Here is a 27,220-nt window from a genome sequence, read left to right on the forward strand (position 1 = left end):
AATTTTCAAAGAAATTCAAAGTTAAGCTAATGCCAGTTGTTATACATAAATATATTCTGTCAACAGTGCATTTTCTACAGTATATTTGGATGCTCTAAAGCTCAGATATGACCTCATTAATTATATTTCTTTCAATACATTTCTCTACAGTTATAGTTCAGATTCCTTATTCCATCAGTGTTTCAGTTATTATTCCATTCATTATTCCATTATTCCATTCATTATTCCATTCATTATTCCATTATTCCACTACCCAGCACAAAGCATAATAATTTAGAAGTATATTATGTCCTATCAAACTCAGAGACTTATTTTTATGTAAATCTGCTAATTGCAAACTTGCTGGAATTTCCTGCAACCTTGCATTTTCATGTAAATGTTTTGCTTCTGCAATAAATATCTTGCATTAAAACTTGAAAATAGATGTCTAATTATTTAACAATGCTCTCAATTGACATAGTGTGTTACCTAATAAAATTAACCAACAATTAATTTCTAAACCAGGAGCTTTTGATTGAAATATAGATACTGGTGAACAAAGGCAACAGAAAGAAGTAAATAAATACTCAAGTGAGTGTGTAAGCAATTTACTACAATAAAAATAAACGGCACCTTGGCATTCTAAAGGAAGTAATGACTTACTAGACAGTAGCAGGTAAATCACAGCCAGTCAGTGTTGTGTTTCTTGAATGGGTACAAAAGGTTTTCAGAGAGTAATAGAACAGATTACTGAATCATTGATTAATAGTGATTGACAATGATGCATCCTCTTTTTTGCAAAACATTTGTACAGTGTTTCCAACCTCTGCAAGTTTAAGCTGGGCATTTCAGCTCCAAAAATTCTTCTAGTCAGTATGCTATCTGGAGAAATTCTGAGAGTGGAAGTCCACCCAACATGAGGTTGAGAAACACTGCATTAATAGAATGAAGAAGTCATAACATAAGACTTCTATAGGAATAGTATCTCCATCCAGATTGCATTTACTGAGGGGGTGGGGACTAGAATATTGGGGAAGATATTACAATACAATTAAACCACAGCTTGGCTTAAGACAAAAGAGCGCCTCAGAAATGTAAATTTATAGAAGGAATAAAGAGCATAAAAATGATTTGAAAATGTAAAAGGACTAAATTAGATGGAAGCCTTGTTTGGATATGAGCAAAGTATCCAAAACCAATGCCAGGTAACACATAATATAAATACTACTTCTGTCAACTTAGATAACCTCATTTCATAGTTAGATAATATTTTAGCTTTCTAAATCAATATAGCACCTTTTATTCAAGCTATTATAGGTTGTTAATTTATTTTTTATACATATCTGAAGCTTTTACACATTGTGACATGAGTGTCAATTATATTTTTTCTGTATCTTGTACGGAGGTGGATTCATAAACTGTACAGATGCAGAGAGATAACTCAACAAGACGTCCATAACAAAGAACATTTATTGGTTCGTCAGGTACCTTCATTACTCACGTTTGTGACAAAGTTCTTCTTTAATGACCAATCCCTTTGTATATCTGCCTTGTAGGTGAAAGATGGTTATCTCCTAACCCATCTCATAGCAGTAGAAAAGCTACTATCAGTTCATGAGTGCAGGCAAGAATGGAGGGAAGCCTCCCCCAACCCCTCGAGGGTCAATTTAGTGACCAATCAGGATTACAGATGTGGCCACGTGACATGAACTACATTTCCCAAGATACCTTTAACTACATTTACCATGATGCATTCCCTTTAGGGGACAGCTCATAATTCCTAAGTAACTATCCAATTCCCATAGACTGGCTGGGGCAGCACAATATTCATTCAAGGAGATCCTGAGAAAATCCTGAATTGTGAGCCATAAGAGTAATTTGCTGAGATGGGCGAATACAGAAATCATATAAATAAATTTTAAAAAATGATGTTCTTGCCTCTCCCACTAGAGATGCCATAACATGGAATGGATTCCAAAATATGTTTCTCTTCACAAGCACATTACCTATGATGACAATATTGATACTCAAGTCATGCTGCTGGCTCAGAAATTCTGGGAGTTGAAGTCCACAGGTCACAAAGTTGCCATTGTTGCCAACCCCTGATCTATGTACGACTAAGTTTCTTGTCATTACCATTAACTAAATGAAATGGTGAATCATAGGGCAACAGTTTTTCAATCAAGGTACCTTACACTGGCTAACTTACAGAATTTGCCCCAAATCCAGGACCCACGACGTTGGGTTATTCCCATGAAATTTGGGGGATTTGTGGCTGCAGCTGTGGTTGGGCTCCTGCTGTGGTCATCTAATGGACATCTTGATTCTGTGAGTTTCCTGCCAGTCTTGCCTTTCCTCCCTCCCTCCCTCCGTAGTAAGGAATCATCATATGGTTCTTAAAGAAGCAACATATTTAAGATGCATGAAGAAAAGCCTCAATATTTTTATTGCTTTGCGTGACCCTTTCCAGCCACACAAACAGGCTGTGTGTACATCCCATCTTTGTTCAGAAACTCAAGGCACATTGGTAGTGCTCCATCCTCCTTCAACAACCCTGTTTAGTAAGTTGTGCTGCAAGTTGCTAAATGAGCTGCTGTGGCTGCAGATGGAGTAAAAATTGGATCTCTCTGGGATGCTTTAGCCCAGTGGTCGCCAACTGGTGGGCCGGGGACTACTGGTGATCTGCAAAAAAAATCGGGTGGTCCCCAGAGAAATGTTCCCCCCCCAAAGCAATCCAGGCTCCATGGGAACACAAAGCTGCACTACCGACATGGCCTGCTCACCTGCTGGCCCCCACCCTTCGACCGAGTGCAAACCTTATCTTGAGCAGAGCCACGCAAGCTGGAACTGGAAGGTAAGACTAATGATGGGGGAGGGAAATCCACCCTGAGGTGGCTTGCTGATGTTGGTGGGAAAGTCGGTCCCATATTCCAGAGCTGCAGTAGTCAGAAGACTGGCCCTTTGGTCATCCTGGAGCAGCTCCTCCAGTCCATGGCAGGCCGGTGCACCCGGGTGGAGGAGCAGCTGCTCCGGGATGACCAAAGGGCCAGTCCAGTGACTACTGCAGCTCTGGAATATGGGACCGACTTTCCCACCAACGTCAGCAAGCCACCGTCAGTCAAAATTCATATTAGCGGTCCACGCCTTAAAATTATGAGTTTGGTGATCCCTGAGATCTGTGCCTAGCCCACAGGAGGTCAGATGTTCCTATTTTTAAATTCTCACAGTTTCCTACAACTCACTAGAGAAGCTGGCAGAAATTCTAAACTGTTCTGGGGTGAGAATGGCAAGGTACTACATTGTAAAAATAAAAATAAATTTGCCCATGCCAATGCAGAGGTGGTATTCAGCAGGTTCTGACCAGTTCTGGAGAACTGGTAGCAGAAATTTTGAGTAGTTCGAAGAACCGGCGGTAACCTTCCCCCTGGAGTGGGGAGGGAATGGAGATTTTGCAGTATCCTTCCCTTGCCATGCCCACCAAGCCACATCACGCCCATCAAACCACGCCCACTGAATCGATAGTAAAAAAATTTGAATCCCACCACTATGCCAATGGTGTTCTAATGGTGCTTCAGTTGTTTAGGGATTGCACCCAAGGACCTTGGAGCATCACTTGGAACACGATCGGTATTGAGTGCAAAACCTGAACACCATTTGGGGTTATACTGGGCCTGGGGGAACACCAGATTATTCTCCTCTCCCAGTTCATCACGTGAATATTGACGTTTGTTTAAAATAGCAACTGAAATAGTCGTAGTCACCTCAATGACCCTGGTGTTCAAATGGTGCTTTAGGCACCCTGGGTGCAATGCCAATACATTTGGAGCACCACTTGAACACTATTGGCTTTGACTAATTCCCCATTGGTCAGTTGCAAAAGGCAGTTACATCCTGCGATGTTATCTGTTAACACCATTAAACATCCACATCTGCCTGTCCCAGGTCCTTGAGAAAGGTTTTCTAGGTAGACAAAAATGCAAAATTCAATCTGAACATCTGGCAGACTGCATGATGAGCAAAAATAAAATAGTAAAATAAAATATTATCAACATAATTATGCCACGTCAAAAGAAGGAGACATTATGGTCAAGACATGATCCCAAACATTGTCAGGCCATGCATTTCAAGTGCATTTGTGGGGAGTGCCCAGCCATTGGAACTCTGGAAGTGAGGTGCAAGTACCTTTTGGAGGATCCATCATAACTTTGAATGGTCACTAAGCAATCAGTTGTAAGTCCAGGAGTACCTGTATGAGATATTTTCAGTCACATTGAAGCATTGATCACGGTCAGATAAAAACATTGTTTCAAGCCTTTATAAAGTTTTGAATTATTTCTGTTTTCTGCAGAAATTATATTACCTCCTTAGTTGGGAATCTATTCAAATTTCCATACCTGAACATTTACTGTTCTCCGTGTGTGTGTGTGTGTGTGTGTGTGTGTGTGTGTGTGTGTTAGAGAGGGAGGGAGGGAGAGGAAGAGGGAGAAAGACAGAGACAGAGATAAAGAGAGAAAGATCTTTTCATTAGCTGCTATCATTATCTACAGTATATAACAAACGCTTTAACGGAAATGAATCAGTATAATTAAATCTCCTAAAATAGGTCGTGAGACATGGAAAAAAAGGAAGTAAAAAGATGTTTAGTGGCTGGAAAAAATGTAACTTATATTCTGTGTAATTGGTGATGAGTCAGATTTACAACCAAATGGGTATTTTCAACATTTAGTTCAGTTACCATATGCATTTACACACATATTCCCTAATAAAAAATCATTGAAAAATATATGCAGAAAAAAATTGAATGGTATTATATTGTCTAAAAGATCTTGGATGTCATTGCTGATAGGAGCATGAGGCATGAAGGGGGAGTTAATTAGGAACTCTTGCAAATAGGTTCTTATTGTTGTTCTTGAAAGACTTGTGATTTTCCAGAGTTTGTAACCTTTGTTTACTTGTTTGCTCTTCACATGCGAGTGAGCATTTTCTTCAGGAAATCCTCTTGCCTTGAATTGTTGGGCTGTTTTTACTCTGTTCTTTAAATATGCTGGTATTTCTCTTGACTTGGGTAGCTTTCTTAAACCTGCAATACAATATGTAGATGCTGAATTGCAATTTTATATTTGAACAATGTTCTAGAAAAATGTTGCTCTATTGAATTTCACTTTCTTATTATCAGTTGCCTTACTTTGTAGAAGTTCCGTCTTTTGGTATCAGTAGTGATGATTTTACTTTTTAAAATGAGATCATTCATCTGTATCTTAAACTAGCTCAATACCCGTGCTTCGCTACGAAACTATGTGGCCGGGCTTAGTGTTTGGGGAGGAAAATAAGGGGGGGGGGAATCTGCCTCTGCCTACCAGCATCCATCAGTATTTATCTGGCTAGCATCCTGTCAGTGTGTGTGAGTTGAAGGCTATTTGGAAACTGAAACAATATTTGCTGTGTGAGCAAGGAGACAGCAAGAAGCCTGGGCGTGGCTTAGCTCAACTGTTCTGTACTAAAGTTGAGTTGCTTGGTGCTGTGAAACTAAAACTGAAATTGAAACTCCTCTCCTCTGCTTATGTTTTGCATTTGGAACAAATTTCTTTTCAGGTGGAGATGGGGAGTAGAACTCCTTAGATCAGAGCATATTAATAATACTATACGAAATATTAATGCTCTGATGGTCATTTCGAAAAATCCTTTCTTAGTGAGCACCTAGAAGCCAAGAGGAACATATGTGCCAACTTTCAAGTTTGTAGGCTTTACAGTTCTGGAGATTTTGTGATGATGCGCAAGTGGTATTTCGCATATATTTGAAGCACGGTGGCTGCTGTTTGGAAGTGGTTTAACAATTTAAATCTTGTAGCAGGTCCTGGGTACCACTCAGTATAGTACTCCAGGACAATGCTTGCAATTAAAGTCCAGAATAACTTCCTTTCTTGTCAATTCTATGACCAATACCAAATACTTAAGAACATAATCCATAGATTGATGGTGGACTGTACATTCATGAAGTCCAGGTAATGGTAATTGTAGTCATATTTCAACAGTACTCTCCAGGTAAACTGTGGACTTAATTTTTGATCAAAATATTATTGGGCATTTTTGTAAAGGGCAAGATGATATGTCCCCAATAGAAAATCAGCCTATAATGAACATAGCCGCTCAAGATAATTTATTAGAAAAATATTTCCTTTCTGATTTTTCATGATTGATTATTCTCTTTAACCTACAGAACAACACAGATCATGGTATTTTTTTTTATTTTGCCTTCACGTTGCATCTACTCTAGAAAGGACTATGCAGTATGTAGTTGTTGTGTTGAGAGTCTTTGTATACATTTACACACATTTTTAAAACTCACAAGCCTTTTAGTTATATAAATAAGCACATCCATGGTAAAGGAGACAATAAACAAAATTGCTTAGTAATGCTTTATCCGCACCATTACAATGGAAAGTTCTGCAGCAAGAGGCATTGTTCTAATAAAGGTTTACTTCTTTAGAACTATCTAGATTTAGAATTTGGAATGCCAGGGGATCTTGCCTAATTGGTTCGGAAGTCCCAGACTGCTAAGAAAATTGGGCTCTCATTTTGCAATCACATACATAATTTTTCTAGCTTCATCTTTTCTATATAGATGTTCAGCACTCTATATTTCCTGTAATAATATTTTAAGCATTTAAAACATACTGTGTATGATTGCATTTATTTCAATTGTAGTATTAACTAGCTTGGATTTGTACTTCATTACATTGTTTTTAAGCTAGAAAACTACTGGAAAACTGTATTCACATGATGGCTTGGAGATGGTATGCGAGTAAATAAATCAATGACACAACTATTTCTAAAGCTCATCTTTATCCCAATGCAAAGATATAGAGACTTATTGCTATTGTATTCTTCCTCAAGACAACCTTGGAGATAATTCATAAAAACAAACATATATAAAATTGGAGCTACTTTATGTGTTAGTGCAGAAATGAAAGGCTGGGACCCTTACACAATGCTTGTTTTGGGCAGCCATACAGCATATAAAATGCAGTGGGATAAATAGCATGATGCTGGCAAGCATTGCATGTAGCTTTTCCTGCAGATTTTACAACGACATTGTTTTTCCTCGGTTAAACTGTTGCTCTGGCATCTCCACCACCAAAAAAGCTGATCTCCATAAAAGTCGATCCGGTTCTGATGGTCAGGGCCTGTGAAATAAATAACTAAACCTCAGTATCCTTAATATAATGCCTTGGCACATATTGATAATGCAACTATGCCTCTGCGGTAGAGTACAGAGTATGTCAACAAAGTCGGGAGCGTCAACAATATTGTGCATCTCTCGAGCTGCGCAGAGGACTAAGCTGCAGAAGAAAACAAAGTATTTCGATTTTCTTTGGGTTTTTTTTTCTCCCGCGGCGTTTGAGAACCAGAACTCGCTTTGCTCTCCGAGGTCATTCTCTGTTCCCATAACCCATAACTAGCAGGAAGTTCGAGCTGCGCACTGGGAGATTTCGCAGGGCGGGACAGATCAGGCTTCCTTTCAGTTAGGGCCTTCATGGGAAAGAGGAAGCAATTGGCGGCCCGAGAGACCAAAATACCCAGCTGCTGTTCCGGCGGCGACATCGGAAGGTGAGTGCTTGTTTGGCTTCTCGCCAACGACTCCCTCCATCAACCCTTTGCGTTTCTGAGCCCGATCTCCGGACTGTCTTCTCTCTTCTGAAGATCTGCCGTTTGGGTTTAGAGCCTTTCATTTCCTTCAGTTGTTGCAAGACCTAACTTCCATTTCACTTTCCCTTTGCTGCAGTGTGCCTAAAAATTAGCCTTACCTCACTTATTTACGTTCACATCGCTTGTGGGCTGGAGAAGGAAAATCGCTTTCAGGGCCCTCTATGCAAAGAAATTACGGTGCTCAACTCCAGGGTTGCGGCAGCCACCTGCCTGCCGGGAGGAGTGAATGTGGTTGGTTGGATTAGTGGCTGTGGTGGGGCGAACGGAGAGCCACTTAATGGTAGCAGCTTCTGCCAGAAGCGATCTTTCGGCCCCGGTGTACCTTTTGGGGAACTAGATCAGAGGAAATCCCATTTTCCCATTTTCCAGTCTCTCCGGGAGGTGTGGAAGTTAGGACTTTTTGAGAACCGGGCTTTCTCCATCACCCTTGTGCCTTTTCTCGACTGTAGAAAAATGCTTCCGGTTTGGACTACGGAATGGTCACTCGTTTTTGGAGCCTGAGGCGGGGTTTGTGTGTGTGCGTGTGCCATATTTGGAAAATTGGAACAGCTCACGTGAGAGCTGGAAACCCCCTTCCACTTCCTTGCTGCTAAAGAGACCTTTGCCCCCTTCTCCAAGCTGTGATGTGCTCCAGAGATATAGGATTTTCAGCTGCCAGATCCTTACCCAATATAGTCCTGTGGGTTGGAGTTTGTGGGAATGGAAATGCAGGACATCTGTAGGATAATACAGAATTACCTCTATTTGAGGTGTTTGCTGGATGATCCAGGAAAGTAATTAATACCAGCATGCTTCTAGATCAGCTTTGTTCAGATGCAGCTGCTCAGGACAAACACAAAATTTCATCCACTGTTGTAACTGATCGTGATCCATAAGAGCAGCAATATTATTTATTAAGTTAATTTATACTAACATAAAGCTATACCAGCGTTCCATTTTGACATGTGGTGATGATGACTTTCTCAAAAGTTTCCTTGGTTTAAAAAAAAAGAAGATTGCTGCTGCTTATTTTCTTGGCTCCTAGCCATACTTTCACTTCCACATTTGTTTAATAACAACTTTGTGATTTTTTTTAACGGTCTCATATTTTGAGGAGGGATCAACAAAATACTTCTGTAGGGTGTGGTTAGATGTTTGGTTGTAATATTATCTTCGAATTCAGCAGTCCCCAACCCTTTTGCACCAGGGACCAGTTTTGTGGAAGACAATTTTTGCACAGATGGGATGGTGGTGGTTTCAGTTTTGCTCACTTGCTCACCTGGTCATCTCCAGCTGTGCGGCACAGTTCCTAACAGGCCACAGACTGGTACTGGTCCACAGCCCAGAGTTTGTGAACCCCTCTTCTTATTGTCTCCTTTGCATGGGATATTGCTGTCCAGAATAGCCAACTGTTCAGAACAGGGGTATCCAGCCTTGTCAACTTTAAGACTTGTGGATTTCAACTCCCAGAATTCCTCAGCAAGCAAAGCTTTAAGACTTGTAGACTTCAATTCTCAGCTTTAAGACTTGGGAGTTGAAGTCCACAAGTCTTAAAGTTGACAAGGTTGGAGACCCCCGGTCCAGAAGATAGGCTCAAGATCCAGAGGATCTCAACAGACTTGGACACTGGGCCTGTGTAACAAAATGAAATTCAATGGTGAGAAAAGCAAGGTTTTACATTAGGCAAGAAAAACCAAGTGCACAGGTATAGAATAGATGGTATCTGCCACAATAGCAGTAACCGTGAGAGGGATCTAGAAATCTAGTGGACAATCACTTAAATATGAGCCAGTAGTGTGCTTCAACCACCAGTCCTAGGCTACATTAGCAGTGGGATAGATTTAGGATCACATAAAGTGTTAATATCACTTTATAATCTCTTGGTGAGACCACAGTTGGATTATTGCATCCAGTTTTGATCACCACAATATAAAAAAGATATTGAGACTCTAGAAAGAATGCAGAGTAACAAAGATGATTAGGGGACTGGAGGCTAAAACGTGAAGAACAGTTGCAGGAATTGGGAATATCTAGTTTAATAAAAAGAAGGACAAGGGGTGACATGATAGCAGTGTTCCAATATTTGAAGAGCTGCCACAAAGAAGAGGGAGTCAACTTATTTTCCAAAGCACCTGAGGGCAGGACAAGAAACTAATCAAGAGGAGAACCGATCTAGAAGTCAGGAAAAAAAAATCCTGACAATGAGAATAATTAATCAGTGGAACAGTTTGTCTTCAGAAGCTGTGGGTGCTCCATCACTGGAGGTTTTTAAGAAGAGATTGGATGGCTGTTTGTCTGAAATGGTATACAGTTTCCTGATTAAGCAGGGTGTTGGACTAGAAAACTTCCAAGGTCCCTTCCCGTTCATTTACTCTATTAAACTTTATAGGCACAGTCTTTGCTAAATTCCGTGGATGTCCTGGGCATGTATGTCCATGTAGATTTTTGGGCAGCAATACAGAAATGGGTTGTCATTCCATTTTTTCAGGGTGTTCTGGGATTATCAAAAGGCCTCTCATTTATCAAATTTAGATATTGAGAATAGTATTTTCTTATCTATATGATAACTGGAAAGATTTCCTGTATTAAAGTGACAGTTATTTGCTCTCCACTGGCTGGATTTGGCCAACAACAGAACCCCAAAGTAGCCAAACAGGCTGAGATGCCATCTGACTCTTATTAGCCTTTTCGTTTTTGTCTTTTGTTCAGGGTGTGGTGCAAAGTCATAAAATACGACATTAAGTGGCATCCTCTCCATGTAGGTAGAGGAACTCCTTAAAAACCCGTTGTTTTAAAGACCTTTAAAAACCCATTGTTTTAAAGCATGGTTGCACAAAATATTGGAAGGGATTTTTTACACAACATGCCAGTGAGAAAAAAGACCCTCAAATTAGTGAGGGAGGCATGACTTGCAGAAAACGATTGCTGTAAAAAAAACTTTTACAGGTTATCTGAGCATGCATTTGTGATTGTTGGCAAAACATTGCACATTCATGCTCTCTAGGAGATGAGGTTCACTGCACACATCAAGGAAGGATGCTTTGTTCCCACCGATGTTGTTAATAAAATATCCTCCAAATGTTTTGCACAGTTCTGATACAAAGAAACCTCTCAATAAATATGGTACCTTTCTCAGACGCAGTTCAATCTAGTTGTATTTTGAGGTTCAAAATAGAATGACAGATGTAATCAAAAGTTTGCACCATGCCAACATATTTTTTTAAAAAAAGAATAAAATTGCCATGTGTATTATTTAACTGTGCCATTTTGTGTATGTGTATGCTAAATCTAATGTTAGCATGATAACTTAGTCATTTAACTTTGAATGAGTTTAATGAGAGCCAGTTTGGTGTAGTGGTGAAGATGCTGGCCTAGAAATTAGGAGACTCTGAGTTCTAGTCCTGCTTTATGCATAAAAACTGGCTGGGTGACTTTGAGCAAGTCACTCTTTCTTAGCCCAGCTCACTGCACAGAGTTGTTGTTGTTGTGGGGAAAATGGAAGGAGGAAAGAGTATTAGGTATCTTTGCCACCTTGAGTTACTTATCAAAGTAATAAAGACGGGGTAAAAACTGAAGAAATAAACCTATTGCAAAACTCCTTACAATAATGCCTTATTGATACAAATTATTTGCATTATTTTTAGTGCAAGATGAAACCCCCAAAATTGCACAGAATATGCAATCCTTGCCTTGTTCTCGAGTCTCAGTACAAAACTTGCCATAAGGCTGGGAGTGATCCACTGTTCTGCCAGACAATTAATAGATCCCTTTTGGAGCAGGATTATAGAAGGATGTGATTTGGAGCATCACACCCGACAGGCCATGCTCAGTAGTAGCTACAGATTATTGAGTAGAGAAGCTGCCTCTCTGAAACATCAAATTTCTTAAAGAAAGCAGTTACTTTTTATGGCCACATCTGCAGTCTTTTTTTGGGGGGGGGGTAAGTGCAGGTTTGTTTTCCCCCCATCCCTGGGGATCACAGTAGTCTACCATGCAAATGGATGGAACAGTGATGTTCAGCTCCCTTTCTATATAGATGCAGTACTTCAGCTTTTGGTGGTGGAATTTCAGCTTGGTGGTTGGCACTGATGAATTCATGAAAGTAGGTGCCCATTCCTGCCTTCAGAGAGCAAAAACCCTTTCCCCAATACAGTGATGCAGCCCTTAATAGAATCCCTATTTGCTTCGGTTGTAGCCCAGGAATCCTTCTAAGGTCAGGGTGATTCTCCTAATAAGTTTATGCTTGTAGTGGATCTGCAGGCTTGGAAATGATACTTTGAAAGAATGGCGGTATCTTGTCTTCTTACATCCATTTTTTGCTGGAGAAAAATGGCTGGAGATGGCCTACCGAATATTCAACGTTGTGCAGAAAGGCAATGTTGCAATCATACTCGACTGACTTTATTAATTAATTCATTGTTTTAATTATAGCCCACTTGCTTCCAGGCAAACCAGCCTGTAAGGTTCTGGGTGTAGTGTCTGCAACTGCTGCCATGATGTGGTTTTCCCAGACTCGTGGGCTCCTCTTGGTTATCTCTGTCACCAGTGCAAGCCATCTTTCTCACTGCGGAGGGCAAACACCGATCCCTGAGGAGGAAATGAAATTGAGAGAAATATATTTTTCTTCTTAATTGATTATTGTGCCTAGTCTTTTTTCTCCCCCTCCCCAAAACGGGCAACGTGCCCTGTGTTCCCCTCCAACAGCCGAAATTATCTCTTTGCAGTTTTCTCCAACCCCGGTCCCAGAACTGCCGTCTCGGGGTATTTTAATCCCATTATGAGCAATAGGGAAGCCTGAGTCAGAGGCATGTTGTGAAATGAGTGGTTGTGGCCTGACTTGGAAACTGTGTTGCAATCCCGGAGCTGGAAGAAGAAGAAAAAAAAGCCTCACGTGAGTCAGGAGCAAGTTGCAGCAAGCCACCAGGATGGTAGAGATTTAATTTAGGGCTGTGTCTGGCTGGAGCCCTGAAAGAGAAACTCGTTTCCTGCTTTCCTGCATTTGGAGTATCCAGAGGTAAGCCATTCTCCCTCCCCTTAGGCCACTCTGCAACCACTGAATCCTGACTGGGTGCAGTCCTAATGGCTAGGCAGTAGATACTTCAGTATTCATAACCAAACATCTGTCTTAGTTGATGGGGGGTCAACATTTTGATTTTGCCTATTTCTCCTGTTGGTGGGTTCTCTGCTCCTCACCCCTTCCTGGTCTTTGTACTCCTCTCTTTTTGCCACTATTTCCTAGTCTTATTCCTTGGTCACCCGTGTTCTTTGGACATCAGCTATTATAAAAAGACACCCCCCTCCCACCCAGCCTCCATTAGGAATAGGCAGCGGTTTGGGGGAATTAATGCCTGCTAATGAAACCATTTTGTCTTACAGTCACTTCTGGAAACAAGAAACTATGTTTCGCAGCGAGGAGATGTGCTTGGCCCAGCTCTTCTTGCAGTCGGCTTCATCCTACGCTTGTGTTAGCGAATTAGGAGAGCGAGGCCTCGTGGAGTTCCGTGATGTATGTGCTGGAAGAATTGGGGACTGCTTGGGTGGGAAGCCGAAACTAAAGATATAACGGCTGTTGGGGCTTTTCACTGCTTGGTGATTGCAAGACAGGCAGCAATTGATCCGTGGGTGTAGTTGGTTTCCTTACAAGGAAGTTGCTGTTCTTACAAAAGGAGAGGCTCCCTTTTCTTTTACACAAAACTTATATGGGGGCCATCAAGTAAAAGCGACAGAAATAGCGGGTTCCTAGTTGTCAAACAAGGATGTAGTCATATGCAGGCAACAGAAAGAATAAATGATACTTTCATTTACTTCAGAAGTGGTTGTGCAGAAATGATCAACTATCTCTCCTTATTTATGGGAAAGTTTTGGGATTGCATGTTTGTTAAGAGCCTTGCATGAATGGAAGAGATTGAAGGCTAAAAGAAGGGGTGTTTTATTCTTATTGAACGGATCTTGATTTGATGTATTAGGAGTTTTGATGCCTGGTTTTGGAGGGGCTCTCTTTAACCAGACCCTCATAAGCTTCTGAATAAGCCTCTTTTATTTTCAGCTGAATCCTCATGTCAGTGCCTTCCAGCGGCGCTTTGTGGGAGAATTGCGGCGTTGTGAAGAAATGGAGAAAACTTTCAGTGAGTGACACCTGCTTTGGGAAACTTGGTGGGGCTTTTCCTCTGCTGATGGAATTTTCAGAAGGTTGACAGTGAAACCTGGAAAAGAGGGGTGAAGTAAGGCCAGTAACATGTCAGCTGCATTGGTGAAAACAGTTTTGTTAATTGAAACAGGAATTAGGCTTCTAGATTTTGGCTGTATGTTATCAGGCTGCCCATACTTAAATAAAGCAAATCATAAGACTCTCTTTTTGTAATTAGAAACACATTAGATTAGTACATCATGAGACACTCAGCAGAAACTTTTCAATATTGAATTATAACCACTGGTCCTTGGCAAATGGTAGTTAGAATTCTCACGCAGGCTGCTTTTTACAATTCAATAGCACGCAGTTTTCTTTAACAGCTCACTTAGATGTGTTGAAAAAATATTGAAGGTACCAAATCTTGATAACAAATATCTATGCATGGTGGCATAAAAGCATTTGAAATTGTCAGCCTATCCATTTATTGTGTTTCTTATTTGGAATAGGTGGTCTTTATCCATTTATTATGTTGCTGATTGATTTGAGGAAAATAACCCACTTTTAAAATTAAAAAATATAGCACTGTCCAACTATTTACAAAGTCTGCATTACTATTACTATTAATTTCCCATCACTCCTTATCGCCCATCCCCTCCCACTTGTGACTATGAATGTAACTTTGTCACTTGTACCTTGTGATTTATATTGACTGTTTCCTAGTATGATTTGATTGCTTATTGTACCCTGTGACTATCATTAAGTGTTGCACCTTATGATTCTTGACAAATGTATCTTTTCTTTTATGTACACTGAGAGCATTTGCACCAAGACAAATTCCTTGTGTGTCCAACCACACTTGGCCAATAAAGAATTATATTCTATTCTATTCTATTCTATTCTATTCTATTCTATTCTATTCTATTCTATTCTATTCTATTCTATTCTATTCTATTCTATTCTATTAGAAAACAATTTCCTTTTAGGAAAACCTTCTGTATCTAGTCTCCATTCTATAGTCACTAGTACTTTACTAAGGCTCTGGTGATCCAATTTGGAGGTAGACAGAAGAAAGAACTGGGTTGTATCACATTCTTTGTCCTCAGATTAGAAAAACTTGTATCTTTCTTCTGTAGGAAAGTGCTCAGAATTTCATATAAAATATAAACTGTAGAGTGTTTTAGGAAGTGAAACCATACAGGAAACTCCTAAGTTTCGTAAATCTTATTGCTGAAAATGGGAGAATGATTGTTGTTTTAACTTTGGTAGGCCATTGCAATTCATCAGCTAGCAGGCTGAATAGTCCACCAAACTGTTTGGCATAACTTTTTGGGCATAATTTCTGCAGTCAGCAGGACTTGCAATATATTGAGTCTACATGGTTTGTTCAGCCTAGTGTTTTTCAAATTTGGCAAGTATAAGATGTGTAGACTTCCCTCTGAATTCCCCAGCAAGCATGAATTCTGGGAGTTGAAGTCGTTGCAACTAAAAATTGCCAAATTTGAAAATCACCGGTTCAGCCTAAAATTGCCAGCCCAACTTTCCCTCAGCTCTCCAGATTTTGGGTGGAGTTTTTTTCAACTGTTGGCAGGGATTCGCCTTGGGTCCTTCTGCATGTAAAGCACAAATCTTGCTGCTGAGTTCCAGTGCTAGGTGAGCTGCACTGAGCCTGCCGAAGCCCTTTTTGGAGCTGGGCTTGGAAAAAAAATATCTGAATTAAGACACCAAATCTGGGTCTTGGGCTTCTTTTTTTAATCCCCCTTTTCTCTCCAGCTTTTTTGGCCCAGGAAGTACAGAAAGCTGGGCGGTCTTTGAAGCCTCCAGAGGAGGCTCTGCCAGCTCCCTTGGCCCGTGAGGCCCTGCGTATCCAGGAGCAGTCTGAGACCCTGTCCCAGGAGCTGAGGGAGGTGAGCCACAACTGCGAGGCCCTGCTGGGTCAGCTTCAGGAACTGCGGGAGCATATTCAGGTGCTGCAGGAGGGCCAGCGTTTCACTGGTCAGTTGGTAAGTAATCCCTTCCTCTTCCTAGTCCTAACTGACTTTTCTGACAGTCAGGCAAATTTGGGGACTTGGAGGGAAAAGAGGGAGCTGTTGGGGAGGGTTGTTTGAGGCCCTGGGTCCAAGGGTTGAGCAAAAAGCTGAGGGTGAAACACCTTTTGCAACCAAATAACCAAAGGAGGCTGGGAGGAGAAGCTTCCGTGGCCTTAATCCTGGTTTGTCACATCTACCAGCAGGTGCCCTTTGATTCGCCTGTCCGTTCTCGTGCTTCCTCTGAAAGAGATCCTCTGCTTGGCCCCACCGTGCCACACCACCCTGACCTCAGAATCAAGTGAGTGGAGGTTGGGTGAGGTGTGCTTGCTCAGATAAGGAACATTGGTGGAAGTGCTTGCCGACGCTTTTCTCACTGACTGTATTTCAAGGGATAACATTTACTGGGTGGAGAGTGTTTGGACAGATTCCTTTCATGGGTGAGATGAAGTGCTCCTGTACTCCGAATGTACACTTAAATGTACACAACTGAATACATGGCATGTGCAGTGTTGCCTTGGGATACTGAACAATCAGCCTTCAAAATTTAATTTAGGTTTTCTCCCTTTTCACCTTGCCCCTGAAGCTTTGTGGCAGGTGTGATACATCCATGGAGGGTGAATTCCTTTGAACGGCTGTTGTGGCGTGCCTGTCGGGGCTACCTTGTTCCTCATTTCACAGAGATGACAGAGCCTATTGAAAACCCATCCACGGTAAGATGGAATACAGTAAGAGGAAAACCTGGGCTGGTTGGCTGGGAATGGTAACACCTTAAGGCTGAGGCAGTTTTTCTTCACTTTGTGTCTTCCAAACCTGCTGGAACTGCAACTCCCCTCTGCAATTGAAGATAAGAATACCTCTGGCTGGGTTGTAGAGTAAATAGCTACAGGCAACCTGGAGAGTCTAGATTCGTACAGGGGTGGCCATAGTGAGGCGGTGTACATTTGTGAAGTCATCAAAGCCTGTCCTTTCAATTCGTGGCCCACGGTTGCCTGTGAGATTCAAGATGGTATGATTAGATTACAGCAGCAACCGTTGGAAGAGGAGAAAGGCTAGGTCAGGGATCCGATCACATAGATCTAATGGAGTCTTTAAGAAGGGATCTAAAGTTGATAGTACACAATAATCAATTGATGGGCAGGCAGAAATACAGGCAGTCCTCATCTTACAACAGCTCATTAGTGACTGTTCAAAGTTACAGTGGTGCTGGGAAAAGGGACAGGACAGCTTTTCACACTTACAACCATTGTAGCCTCCTCATGGTCACATGATCAAAATTCAGATGCTTGGCAACTGGTTCACATTTATGATGGTTGCAATGTCCTGGGGTCATGTGATCAACTTTTGCGAACTTCTGACACACAAAGTCAACGGGGAAGCCAGATTCACTTAACAACGGTGTTATTAACTTAACAACTGCAGTGATTCACTTAACAACTTTGGCAAGAAAGGTCATAAAATGGGTAGAAACTCACTTAACAAATGTTTCACTTAGCAACATAAATTTTGGGCTCACTCGTGGTCATAACTTGAGAAACATCGTACACAATTCAGATTGTCGATATCTTTTGTGGCCTGCCTTAGAAGAAGACCCCATTCTCCTATCCTCCCTGTTGCAAAGGCTCCTGAGCAACCTGTCTTTTCCTGTGTAGGGGGAAAGCGTCACCTGGGTCGTCTTCCTCATCTCCTACTGGGGTGAACAGATTGGGCAGAAAATCCGTAAGATTGCCAACTGGTGAGTGCTCTGGACATTGTCTACTCCCTCTGTTGCCTATGGTGGGTGATGGTTGTTCTTACCTCTGACCGTTGTCTCCTCCTACCCATTGTTTACCAGTGCTTCTACTTTAGTGCAATCCAACCCAATAGGTGTATCATTCAGAAATATACAGATACATGTGAAGTGTGTGTGTGTATATTCATACAAACAAACACACACACACACACACACACACACACACACACACACACACAGAGTGGAACCTCGGGTTGCGACCGTTTATCCATTCCAGGAGTACGGTCGCAACCCGATTTGGTCATGACCGGAAGCAGAACCGACTATGCATGCACGGACAAAAATTTGCACAGACTGCACATGCGTGGAAAGGGAAATCGTCCCGGAAAGGGAATCTGCCGCAGCTGGGTTTGTTTGCCACCCGATTTTTGAATTGTGACCCGATTCAAAAATTGGGTGGATTTTTTGGAAATTTTTTGGAACCTGAGGTTCCACTGTATATAAAATCATTCAATATTTATTCAATATATATTGAATATATGTGTGTGTGTGTATTCATATTTAATATATATTTTACATGTATCTGTGTATCATTCATTCAGATATTGCCACTGTCATAATTGAGAACAGTTGCTAAATGAAGGAGTCACTAAATGGGGACTATCTGCTTCCCCAGCTCAGCCTCCCCATATGCACATCTGGCTTCCCCATAAGAAGTCTGTGACTGACCACACTCACAATGCGTTGTGTTCCTCCTCAGCTTTCACTGCCACCTGTACCCGTATCCTGAGAATGAGGCTGAGCGCACGGATACCTTGCGTGGGCTGCGAATTCAAGTGGAAGACCTCAACATAGTAAGGATTCTCTGCAGGATTGGGGCAGCGGAAGTGTGCAGGAGGCTGTGGTGGATCCACGGAAATAGAAAAGCAAGAAGTCTAATAGTGGCAAATTCTACATAAATATTGTCACTTCAATTTTTCCCTTAAGATTTATCAGCAACATATTTCCATTTTTTTGACCGCCGAGCACAAGTTATACATAGTTAGAATCCAACAAGGATTTGCAAGACTCTTTTGGATTTTTTTTTCCAAATTTTTTTAGTTTATTGAAAAAAAGGTTAAAATTCAAAGTGCCAAAATATTAAACACACACACACACACACGAAAGACATTAACAAAAAAAAGTCTTAAAAAAACCCTAAACCAACATGTATACACATAACATCCTCCCTAGTTGAATGCTGATTGGTATGATACAACAATGTTGGTTTCCCCGTGCAAAACAGGTCAAAAGAATTTTAAACTGGTAAATGACTAAATCTACTTACAAATTGTTAGCCTGTCATCTGTAAGCTATATTAATAATAAAGTAATTAACAGAAAAATAATAGTAATGAACGTATTATGTAAGAATATAAAAGTAATAAAAAAATGTGAACAGTAATAGGAGAAAGACAAAGCTGAAGTTCCAAAATAATTCCAGAAATATACCACGACTTCAATCCCTAATCATCCCAAATATTAACTTTAATCGGTCCTGGATCAAATATTCAAGTTTGTTTCTTTACACTGTCTCTTATCAGTTGCTGATTGATTGACTACAGTAAGTTCAGTCTTCAAAGCAAAAGCTTTGGCTTTGGAAGATTCCTTTGTTCTAGATGAGAATCGTGCAAAGTAGCGGCATTTGTCCGTGAGTTCACCAAATCAGATGTTATTTTTTGAAAGCCAGCAGTGCTTTTTAGATATCATATTTGTCCACCATTCCTGTAAAATGCTCATTTTTTTTCCCTTCAAAGCAAATAAAAGGCATTCCTCTCTTAGTTCTTGAAATCCAGAGGTATTTTCTTCTTCTCTATTTTCTGTTTTACCCAAGTCTGATTTGGAAGGGTCTGTGTCCTTCCCCTTTCTGTACCCGATTCCTTTTTCCTATTTGTACCCCTCACTTCTTATAATAAATTGTTTCTATTTCTTTCACTAATTTATAAACATAATCAGAACATTCGGGGAAGGTGTTAGTTTAAAAAGTGTAGATATGATGAGATCAGAATGGGAGGAGAATGTTGTGGGATAAAACCCCCCCTTTTTACAACAATAATATAGTGGGGGGCCAACAAAAAAAAAAAAAAAAAAAAAAAAAAAAAAACCAACCCCCCCCCCCAAACAAACACAAAAACAAAAAAAAAAAAAAAAAAAAAAAAAAAAAAAAAACAAAAATAACAATGACCAGCCTTACGTTTGGTTGTGGCCCCAGTACTTTTTACCATTAGTATATGATGTTTTATTCTTCGATTGTGGTGCACCCAGAGTTTTAAGATAGGTAGGCATACAAATGTTTTGAATGAATGAATGAATAAATGAATTATTGAACGAATAGGCCTGTGATGGGATGAGGCTTCTGTATTTTGTAGATTTAGGTTGCTCCGACAGTCACTGCTCTGAGCATCTTCTTCTATTGCTAATTAAATAATATAAACTTTAAATCACTCTGCTAATGAAAGCTATGAACTCACTCTGTTTTGTGTTGCCCCCAAACTCTTGCAAACAGGTATTGGGCCAGACAGAGGAATACTTGGACCAGGTGCTTCAAAAAGTACTTACAGTTCTACCTGCATGGCAAGTCCAGATCCAGAAGATGAAGGCTATCTACTTCATCCTCAACCAGTGCAGCTTCAGCATCACTGATAAATGCCTCATCGGGGAGGTCTGGTGCCCTGTCCGTGACCTTCCTGCTGTGCAGCTGGCCCTGCGCGAAGGATCGGTAAGTGCCACTGGATGTCTGTATGGAAGTCTCTTGTCATCTTACTGCCTGAGATGCTGTGGGGTCGCCAACCTTTTGGACCTCAGAGACCACCAAACTCATAATTTTAAATCCTGGGGACTTTTGACTTGACGGTGGCTTGCTGATGTTGGTGGAGATCTCTGTCTCTCATACACGCGCACACACACACACACACACACATAGAGGCAGGGGTGGGATTCAAAGTTATTAACAACCATTCTGTGGGCGTGGCCTAATTTGTGGGTGTGGCTTGGTCATATGACTAGCTGGGCATGGCTTGTATGTAAATATAAATATTTATGTAAATATTGATTTTTTTATTTAAAAAAGAGCAACTTTTACCCAAAATCAGGCATAGCAGGCAGGCAGATTGAATTGTTCACAGCATTACAGATTCATTCAGAGATCGATCTATCTGGCATCGGCTATCTGAGTCTGCACTGACAAATAGAACCTAAGGAAGGTTCGGCTCTGCTTAAAAGCAGAACCAAAGATCTAAAGATTAGCTAGAAAGCAAGAAATCCAACCGTTTCCTGCTTTCTAGCTAATCTAAATCTCCAGGCACAGCAGAACAGCTGATGGTCAGGAAAAAAAAGGAAAAATAGCAACTTAGCAGGCAAGTTTGCCAGGTAAGGAGTGAGTGGGCGGGGAGGGTTCCCGTGGGCCCTGTGAGTGGCACAGCCTTGTGTTTCTGCGCAGCCTGGATTAATTGCTTTGGGGGGTGCTCTGGGGTGGCATTTCTCTGTGGACCACCAAATTTTTTTCGTGGACCACCACTGCTGTGGACCATGAGAAGAAGTGTATTGCTTTTTCTCAATAAGATTAACTCATTCCTCTTTGCACAAGTAGCTGAAAGGAAATTGCTTTGGCTTACACGTTAATCAGTAAGAGCCTCCCTATCCCACCCCACAAAATGTTGCAGGATTGGCGCCTCTATTCTCAGATAGCTGGAACCTGCCCTCCTCTGGGACTTGCCATTCTGACCATCCTCACTCAAGCTGAGTTTTAGTAGGGAGGTATCATCTTTGAAGATTGTGTTTTTTTCTTTTTCAAAATTCCTTAAGCCTTGTGCTCTTAAAGCATACAAGTACTTCTTATATGTTTTGGCTGCATAGCAACCAGTACCTAATGAACTGACATTGTTACTAATATGCAATTAATTTGCTTTCCAATTTCCCTATAGAGCAGAAAATTTAAAAAAAAGGTTTCTGATCCTCATGGGTATAAAGAAATGCTTGGAAATATGTAAATAATGTGTACTAAAACCTCAGAAGCTAAAGAAAAGGCTGAAAAATTCCATTGGCTGGAAAATGTGAATTCAGGGACTTGCATAGCTCCTGGATCCTCCTTGGAAGTTGTAGATAGCTTCCCTGTAATATTCAGGTTTCAAAGCTGTGGCTTTTTGATATACATTTAGTTTATTTTGAGATGGGACTTCAAGCTTTCCAATTAGTCCACAGAGTTCTGGATTGTGAGAGGTAGCAAAACGTAATCATGGAAGATAAATTAGAGTTTGCAACCCTGGAAACTTAATTTTTTTGGAAAGCAATAGCTGAGTAGTGGCCTCTGCAAAGAATTGCACTTGTCAATTGCACTTGAGTGCCCCAGATGCTTTTAGGATGGGTTGCAATTTGTCTTTGGGTGGATACTTGGAGAACTCGTTACTCTGCACTCTAGGCTGTCAGGGTTCTGACAGTTGCCCTAATTAAATCATGAGCCTCGAGCCAAGCTTCAAAAGAACCCCAAAGATTTATTAGGAGCAACATGTCTGGCTCTAACCCATACGAAGCCAACTCTGAGAAACGCAATTTACTATCACCTATAACCCTGTTTCCCCCCCAGCCCTCTGGGTGTGTCACAAATCATACTTTGCAACAAACAGTGAAGGATTTTCATGGGTAGAAGATCCAGTAGCCTAGGCTACAATCTCCACAAGATAAGCATGGAATGTACTTCTGGCCTTCATCTGCCACACTGCTCCCTCGGGTCTTTCCCCACTCCTTCTTAATGTCAACTCGGAAATAGGCATAGGAATGATTTATGAGTTGACATTGATGCGGAGCCACTGCAAACCAGTTCAGAAAGAGAGGGAGGGGGAAAACTGGCCAACCCCAAGTACATCTGTTGCCTAAACTGCCCTGGTTGGTCCTCTTTTGTTCCTACAGCAGCGCAGTGGTTCTGGAGTGGAGTCCTTTGTTCACCGAATTATCTGCACTGAGAGCCCGCCAACACTCATTCGCACCAATAAATTCACTGCTGGCTTCCAGAACATTATTGATGCCTATGGGGTGGCCAGCTATCAAGAGATGAACCCAGGTGAGGAAATGTGCTACATCCCTCATCTCTTCACCCTTGGAGGTTTGGTCCATTGTTTGATATTCATTTTCTTACTAATGACGGGGGACAGTTGCAGTAACAGATATCACATCTCTTCACTTCCAAACATGGGTAAGCCATGTGGAGAATAAGAGAGAGAATAAATCCAGCAGGAACAAATGTTGGTTCTAGAGATTGTATAAGCCTAACAGGATGGAATATGAGATGATGAGATATGTTGATTACCCTCGGTTCTTTTGTGGTTCCAAAAAAACAACCAAGGCACAGGGAAGGTGACAGTTTAGAGTCTTTAGACTGACTAAAGCAACAGGGCAAGTAGCTGTAGGGTTTTCCTTGGGCTTCTCAGCTAATGTCAGCTCTCCTTCACAGCTCCTTACACCATCATCACTTTCCCTTTCCTCTTTGCTGTCATGTTTGGGGATGTTGGCCATGGACTACTGATGTTCCTCTTTGCACTTTGGATGGTGATTTTTGAGAACCGGCCTGGAATGAAGAAGGCGGAAAATGAGGTGAGCCTTGGTTGAAGAGGATCTTTCCGTGGAATGTGCACTTTAAGTAGATGGAGAAGAAAGATGGTCTATTTCTTCCAGATATCTGGAAATATTTGTAGAACCAGTTTGTCCCTTTTTTCCCCTTAAAGACCACAAGATGGTGCTACCTCTTTTTTAAAACCTCAAAAAACAAATGTGAATTAGTTTTGGTTGGCAGATAACCTGCCCCCAATTTGTGTCTCTGACTAGTTGGGAAGCTGAACACTTTCAGAAACTAGCATAATAACTGTACATGGGCTGCTGAGTATCATCTATACTTAATGTTACTTTCCCTTATTAGATCTGGCAGATGTTCTTTGCGGGCCGCTACCTCATCCTCTTAATGGGTGCCTTCTCTATTTACACTGGTTTCATCTACAACGAATGCTTCAGCAAGGCAATGACTATCTTCCCCTCTGCTTGGAGTGTCGCTTCTATGGCCAACAACTCGGACTGGAGGTACCAAAGAATCCGTCCCTAAAGCCAAGAACTCTCCTTCTCATTGGGAGAGGCCATAGTCATCACCTGAAACTCTTCTTTGCCTTACAGCTCGCAGTATATCATAGAAAGCCTTTCTCTAAACCTGGACCCCAATGTCACTGGCGTCTTTAATGGTCCCTACCCGTTTGGAATAGATCCGGTAAGCTAAGTGGCAACTTGAAACAAATAGCCATGTGGGTTACTGCTGCTTGATGTGTGCTGGATGAACCAGGCATATTTAATCACGTTGAACAAATTTGAAGTTCATAGGCTTCCGTTGCCTTTCAGTCGACCTAAAATCGCCGACTGTGAGGGTTTCAATGGGAATTCTCAATACAATGTGCCTGTCTTCCTTAGTTATATCCTGCCTTTCCTTCAGGAGCTGAAGGTGGTATATGTAGTGTGCTCCCTCCCAATTTCTTTCAAGAATGGCTGAAGATTTTCTTGAAAGAAAAGACTCCCTTTGTGGGGAGAGCTGGCCTCAGGCAACTCCACTATTGTTGAGCACTTTGCTGCAGTGTAGCTGCATCAACAATAGGTGGTTATATAATTGATTAACTAACACGAACAATGCCATGATGCAGCTAACAAAAGGTAATTCCCCACTTAGTCATTTTTTTATAAAGTTTTATTTGGGTTTTCACACATACAAAATACAAGTAAAACATCTTTTTTGAAAATAGCATGGTCCCGGGTTGAAATTCTTTGTACAGACACAAAACTCAATTTCATGCTCCTTTTTGTGTTCTATTCCATATCTTATACTATTCTACATTTTCTATATAGTTTTTCCCCTCTTTTAATTTTCTCAATTTTATTTTGATTATCTCATCTCAATTCAAATCATTATATTTATACTTCTGTTTCAATTTCATATTATCTTTTCTCATTAAACAAATTTTCTCCTGTAGTTACTAATTGGAGTATGACACCTTTATATCTTTTAATTACATCCATTCAACTCTTATTTAAACTTCAATATATACCTTAAGGTTATGACCTTCAATATAATACATAACTTCCAATCAAATTTTGCTTGGTACATTCTTATAATACACACTATATTCTTTTTAAAAAAAGATTATAAATATATGTAATTATAAACCCTCATTCCATTCCAATTCAGTTCTATCATTAATAATCATTAAAATCTTAACATCTTTAACACTTCTTTTCAATTAAATATCATACTTCCTTAAAGACACGTATAATCTCCATAATTAATTTTTCCCTTATTTCTCTTCACATATGTTTTATAAATCATTAAATATTCATTTTGTTACATTTGTTTATTGACAAGCATTCCACTGAATTACAATAGCTATTTTATCAAACATTTTAATCATACATTGTTTCATATTTTCTAAAATTATTTCTGTTTCTAATATAACAATACTCTTATGTACCTTTGCAGAGTCCCTTTTTCCATTACATTTTCACCCATTATCTCTAAATAGGCCCTGTTTCTCTATATTTTGTTTCTGTCCTTTATAACTTCTTTTCCTTTCTTTCTTCCCTCTCTTCTTCTCCTTCCCCTTTTTACCCCCTTGTCTCTCTACTTCTGATTCTCTCTTCTGCATTTCCCTCTTCTGTTTCTTTCTGATTTTATACTTATTTTTCACTCTCTTTTTTTTTGAGTTGTTTTTCCCAATCTTAAACTTTCCATTCTCTTTCCCCCTTTTCCTTTTCCCCCCAACCTAAGATTACTTGTTCATTACAAATGGCTTCTTCTTTGTCACAATCTTCTTGTTCTGCAGGCACTTCTTGTTTCTCATAATTCCAAATCTCCATTTCTAAAAACTGAAATACGAAGCCAAAATAACCTCTCCCTTCTTGTGCATCTTCTTTGTACTTTTTAAGTTCCATTTTCAGTTCTCCTAAAAGTGGAGCCATTTTAAACAGTTTTAAACAACCACCCAATTGATTTTAGTCATTCAAATACAATAACCCAAAATCCAGAAATCAAGTAATCCAAATAGTCCCAAGTTATTTCTTCTTATTTCTTTTTCCACTTTCTCTTCCTGGGGTTTTTGTTGCGATATTTCAGTTAAAATGTATCTTTTGGAAATCTTGTTGAGATTTTGCTGAAAGTTCTTTTTAATTCCAGGCAGTCTCCTCCCTTCCAGATCCTGCCCTTTTATTCTTTTTCTCTCCTTTCCTGTTTTCAAAAGCTTTTGATTATCCAGAAATCTTTATTATCCCTTTGACTTTTTATTTTCAGCATTAAATGCCTATTAATGTCAAAGTGGATTTTTTTCCAATTTCTTGCTTAAGTCTCTTAGCTGTCAGTATAGGAAAAGGAGGGGAAAAAAAACCCAAATCTTTTCCCTTTTCTCTCTCCTTCACAGCTTAAAAATCTTCTTAGGGAACAATGTTATTGTTTTTTTTTTTAATAGTTTCAATTCCAGGGTACCTTATTTGTTGCTTTTGCTGTTTGACCCAGTCAACCAAAATTTTATCTTCTTATCTTCCTCCTGCACATTCTTTTCCGGTCGAGTTCTTCTTTGTGGTGGCCATTTCTGACCACTGCTACAACCGCCTTCGGGAAAGGGAGTAATGGCCAGCTGGGGAGGAGAGATGCGGCTCTCCTCAACCCTGCAGGCAGTCTCTCCCTTCTTCACCACCTCTACGGGGTGGCTTGGCCCCAAAACCAGCCGGCTTGGGGCGCTCTAGCAGCGAGCACGGATCGAAGCCTCGCAGAGACGAGGTTTCGGTCTGTCGCCGAAGAAGCTCAAACCAGAAGTCCCAATTCCCCACTTAGTCATTGAGTTCTCTTGGTTTCTTTGGCCCAGTCTGTATGGCAGAGATAAAATGAGGGAAAGACCAGTATATACAGTCTCTTAAGCTTTCATAGGGGAAAAGGCAATGTAAAAGCAGTAAGTAAGTAAGTAAATAATTTTTTAAAAAACCAAACGGTTTGAACAGAATGATATGATGGGGTGTAATAAAACATTTTAAATACAGTTTGAAAGTTAATTTCTCAACAGATTTGAATTTCTGTTGCGTTTATTGTAACATTTGCTGAATATCTAATCATGACAACATGTAATTTCCTAATATCAAACACCCCTTTGCTGGTGTCCATATGTATTGGGCTATAACGTCAAGCAATTAGTTCCAGCAATCTTATAGGGAATTCTGGGAGATAAAGTTCCAAATCAACTGAAAATCTCCTGCTAGGAGAAAACTGACTTAAGACAAAACAAAATTAATATTAGTTTATTATCTCACTGTAACCCTGAGAATTACAGTTAATTTTAGGTAAATATGTAATCTCAGATTCAATTTGGGGTTATCGTACGCATTTGCAATATACCGTATTTATCGGCGTATAACACGCACTTTTTTCCCCCTGAAAATAGGGGGCAAATGATGTATGCGTGTTATACGCCGATATAATGTTAAGAAGCCTTCGGTGAATGCTGCTGGGATCGGGGATCAAGGACACAAATGAAAGAAGGGGAGGGAGGAAGCAACCAAGCCTGTCCTTCTCTCTGGGTCAGCTCTCTCAGTCGCTCTCTCGCTCCTCCACCAGCACAGGAAG

At 40.6% G+C, this 27,220-nt stretch overlaps 1 protein-coding gene and 1 long non-coding RNA gene across 6 annotated transcripts in view; one reads left to right on the plus strand and one right to left on the minus strand.

Annotated features, from left to right (window-relative positions):
* Positions 1–8,140, minus strand: part of LOC148133213 (uncharacterized) — a 35,563-nt gene extending 27,423 nt beyond the window's left edge. Inside the window, exons 1-2 of the long non-coding RNA XR_015746598.1 lie at positions 7,785–8,140; positions 6,959–7,163 (exon numbers count right to left, since the gene is read on the minus strand). This is a non-coding gene — a long non-coding RNA (uncharacterized LOC148133213). The remainder of the gene's footprint in view (positions 1–6,958; positions 7,164–7,784) is intronic.
* TCIRG1 (T cell immune regulator 1, ATPase H+ transporting V0 subunit a3) overlaps positions 7,496–27,220 on the plus strand; it is a 28,930-nt gene continuing 9,205 nt past the window's right edge. For 2 of the 5 annotated variants that reach the window (XR_015746597.1, XM_087950458.1), the window contains exons 1-13: positions 7,496–7,587; positions 13,042–13,171; positions 13,712–13,790; positions 15,566–15,795; positions 16,023–16,120; positions 16,406–16,532; positions 17,472–17,554; positions 18,312–18,405; positions 20,096–20,308; positions 22,495–22,645; positions 23,036–23,175; positions 23,498–23,655; positions 23,746–23,836. Coding sequence is in view for 4 of the 5 variants with exons in the window: in XM_087950458.1 (XP_087806584.1) it covers positions 7,514–7,587; positions 13,042–13,171; positions 13,712–13,790; positions 15,566–15,795; positions 16,023–16,120; positions 16,406–16,532; positions 17,472–17,554; positions 18,312–18,405; positions 20,096–20,308; positions 22,495–22,645; positions 23,036–23,175; positions 23,498–23,655; positions 23,746–23,836 (1,668 nt within the window). In the remaining variant the exon portion in view is untranslated. Of the gene's footprint in view, positions 7,588–12,389; positions 12,680–13,041; positions 13,172–13,711; positions 13,791–15,565; positions 15,796–16,022; positions 16,121–16,405; positions 16,533–17,471; positions 17,555–18,311; positions 18,406–20,095; positions 20,309–22,494; positions 22,646–23,035; positions 23,176–23,497; positions 23,656–23,745; positions 23,837–27,220 lie in introns of all 5 variants that reach the window. The other 3 variants (XM_026665639.2, XM_026665640.2, XM_087950459.1) reach the window with 3 other exon arrangements.

The sequence above is a fragment of the Notechis scutatus genome, chromosome 1 (genome assembly GCF_049901735.1).
Source record: "Notechis scutatus isolate UNSWTSFEM ecotype Mainland chromosome 1, rNotScu1.2, whole genome shotgun sequence".
NCBI classification, from domain to species: Eukaryota; Metazoa; Chordata; class Lepidosauria; order Squamata; family Elapidae; genus Notechis; species Notechis scutatus.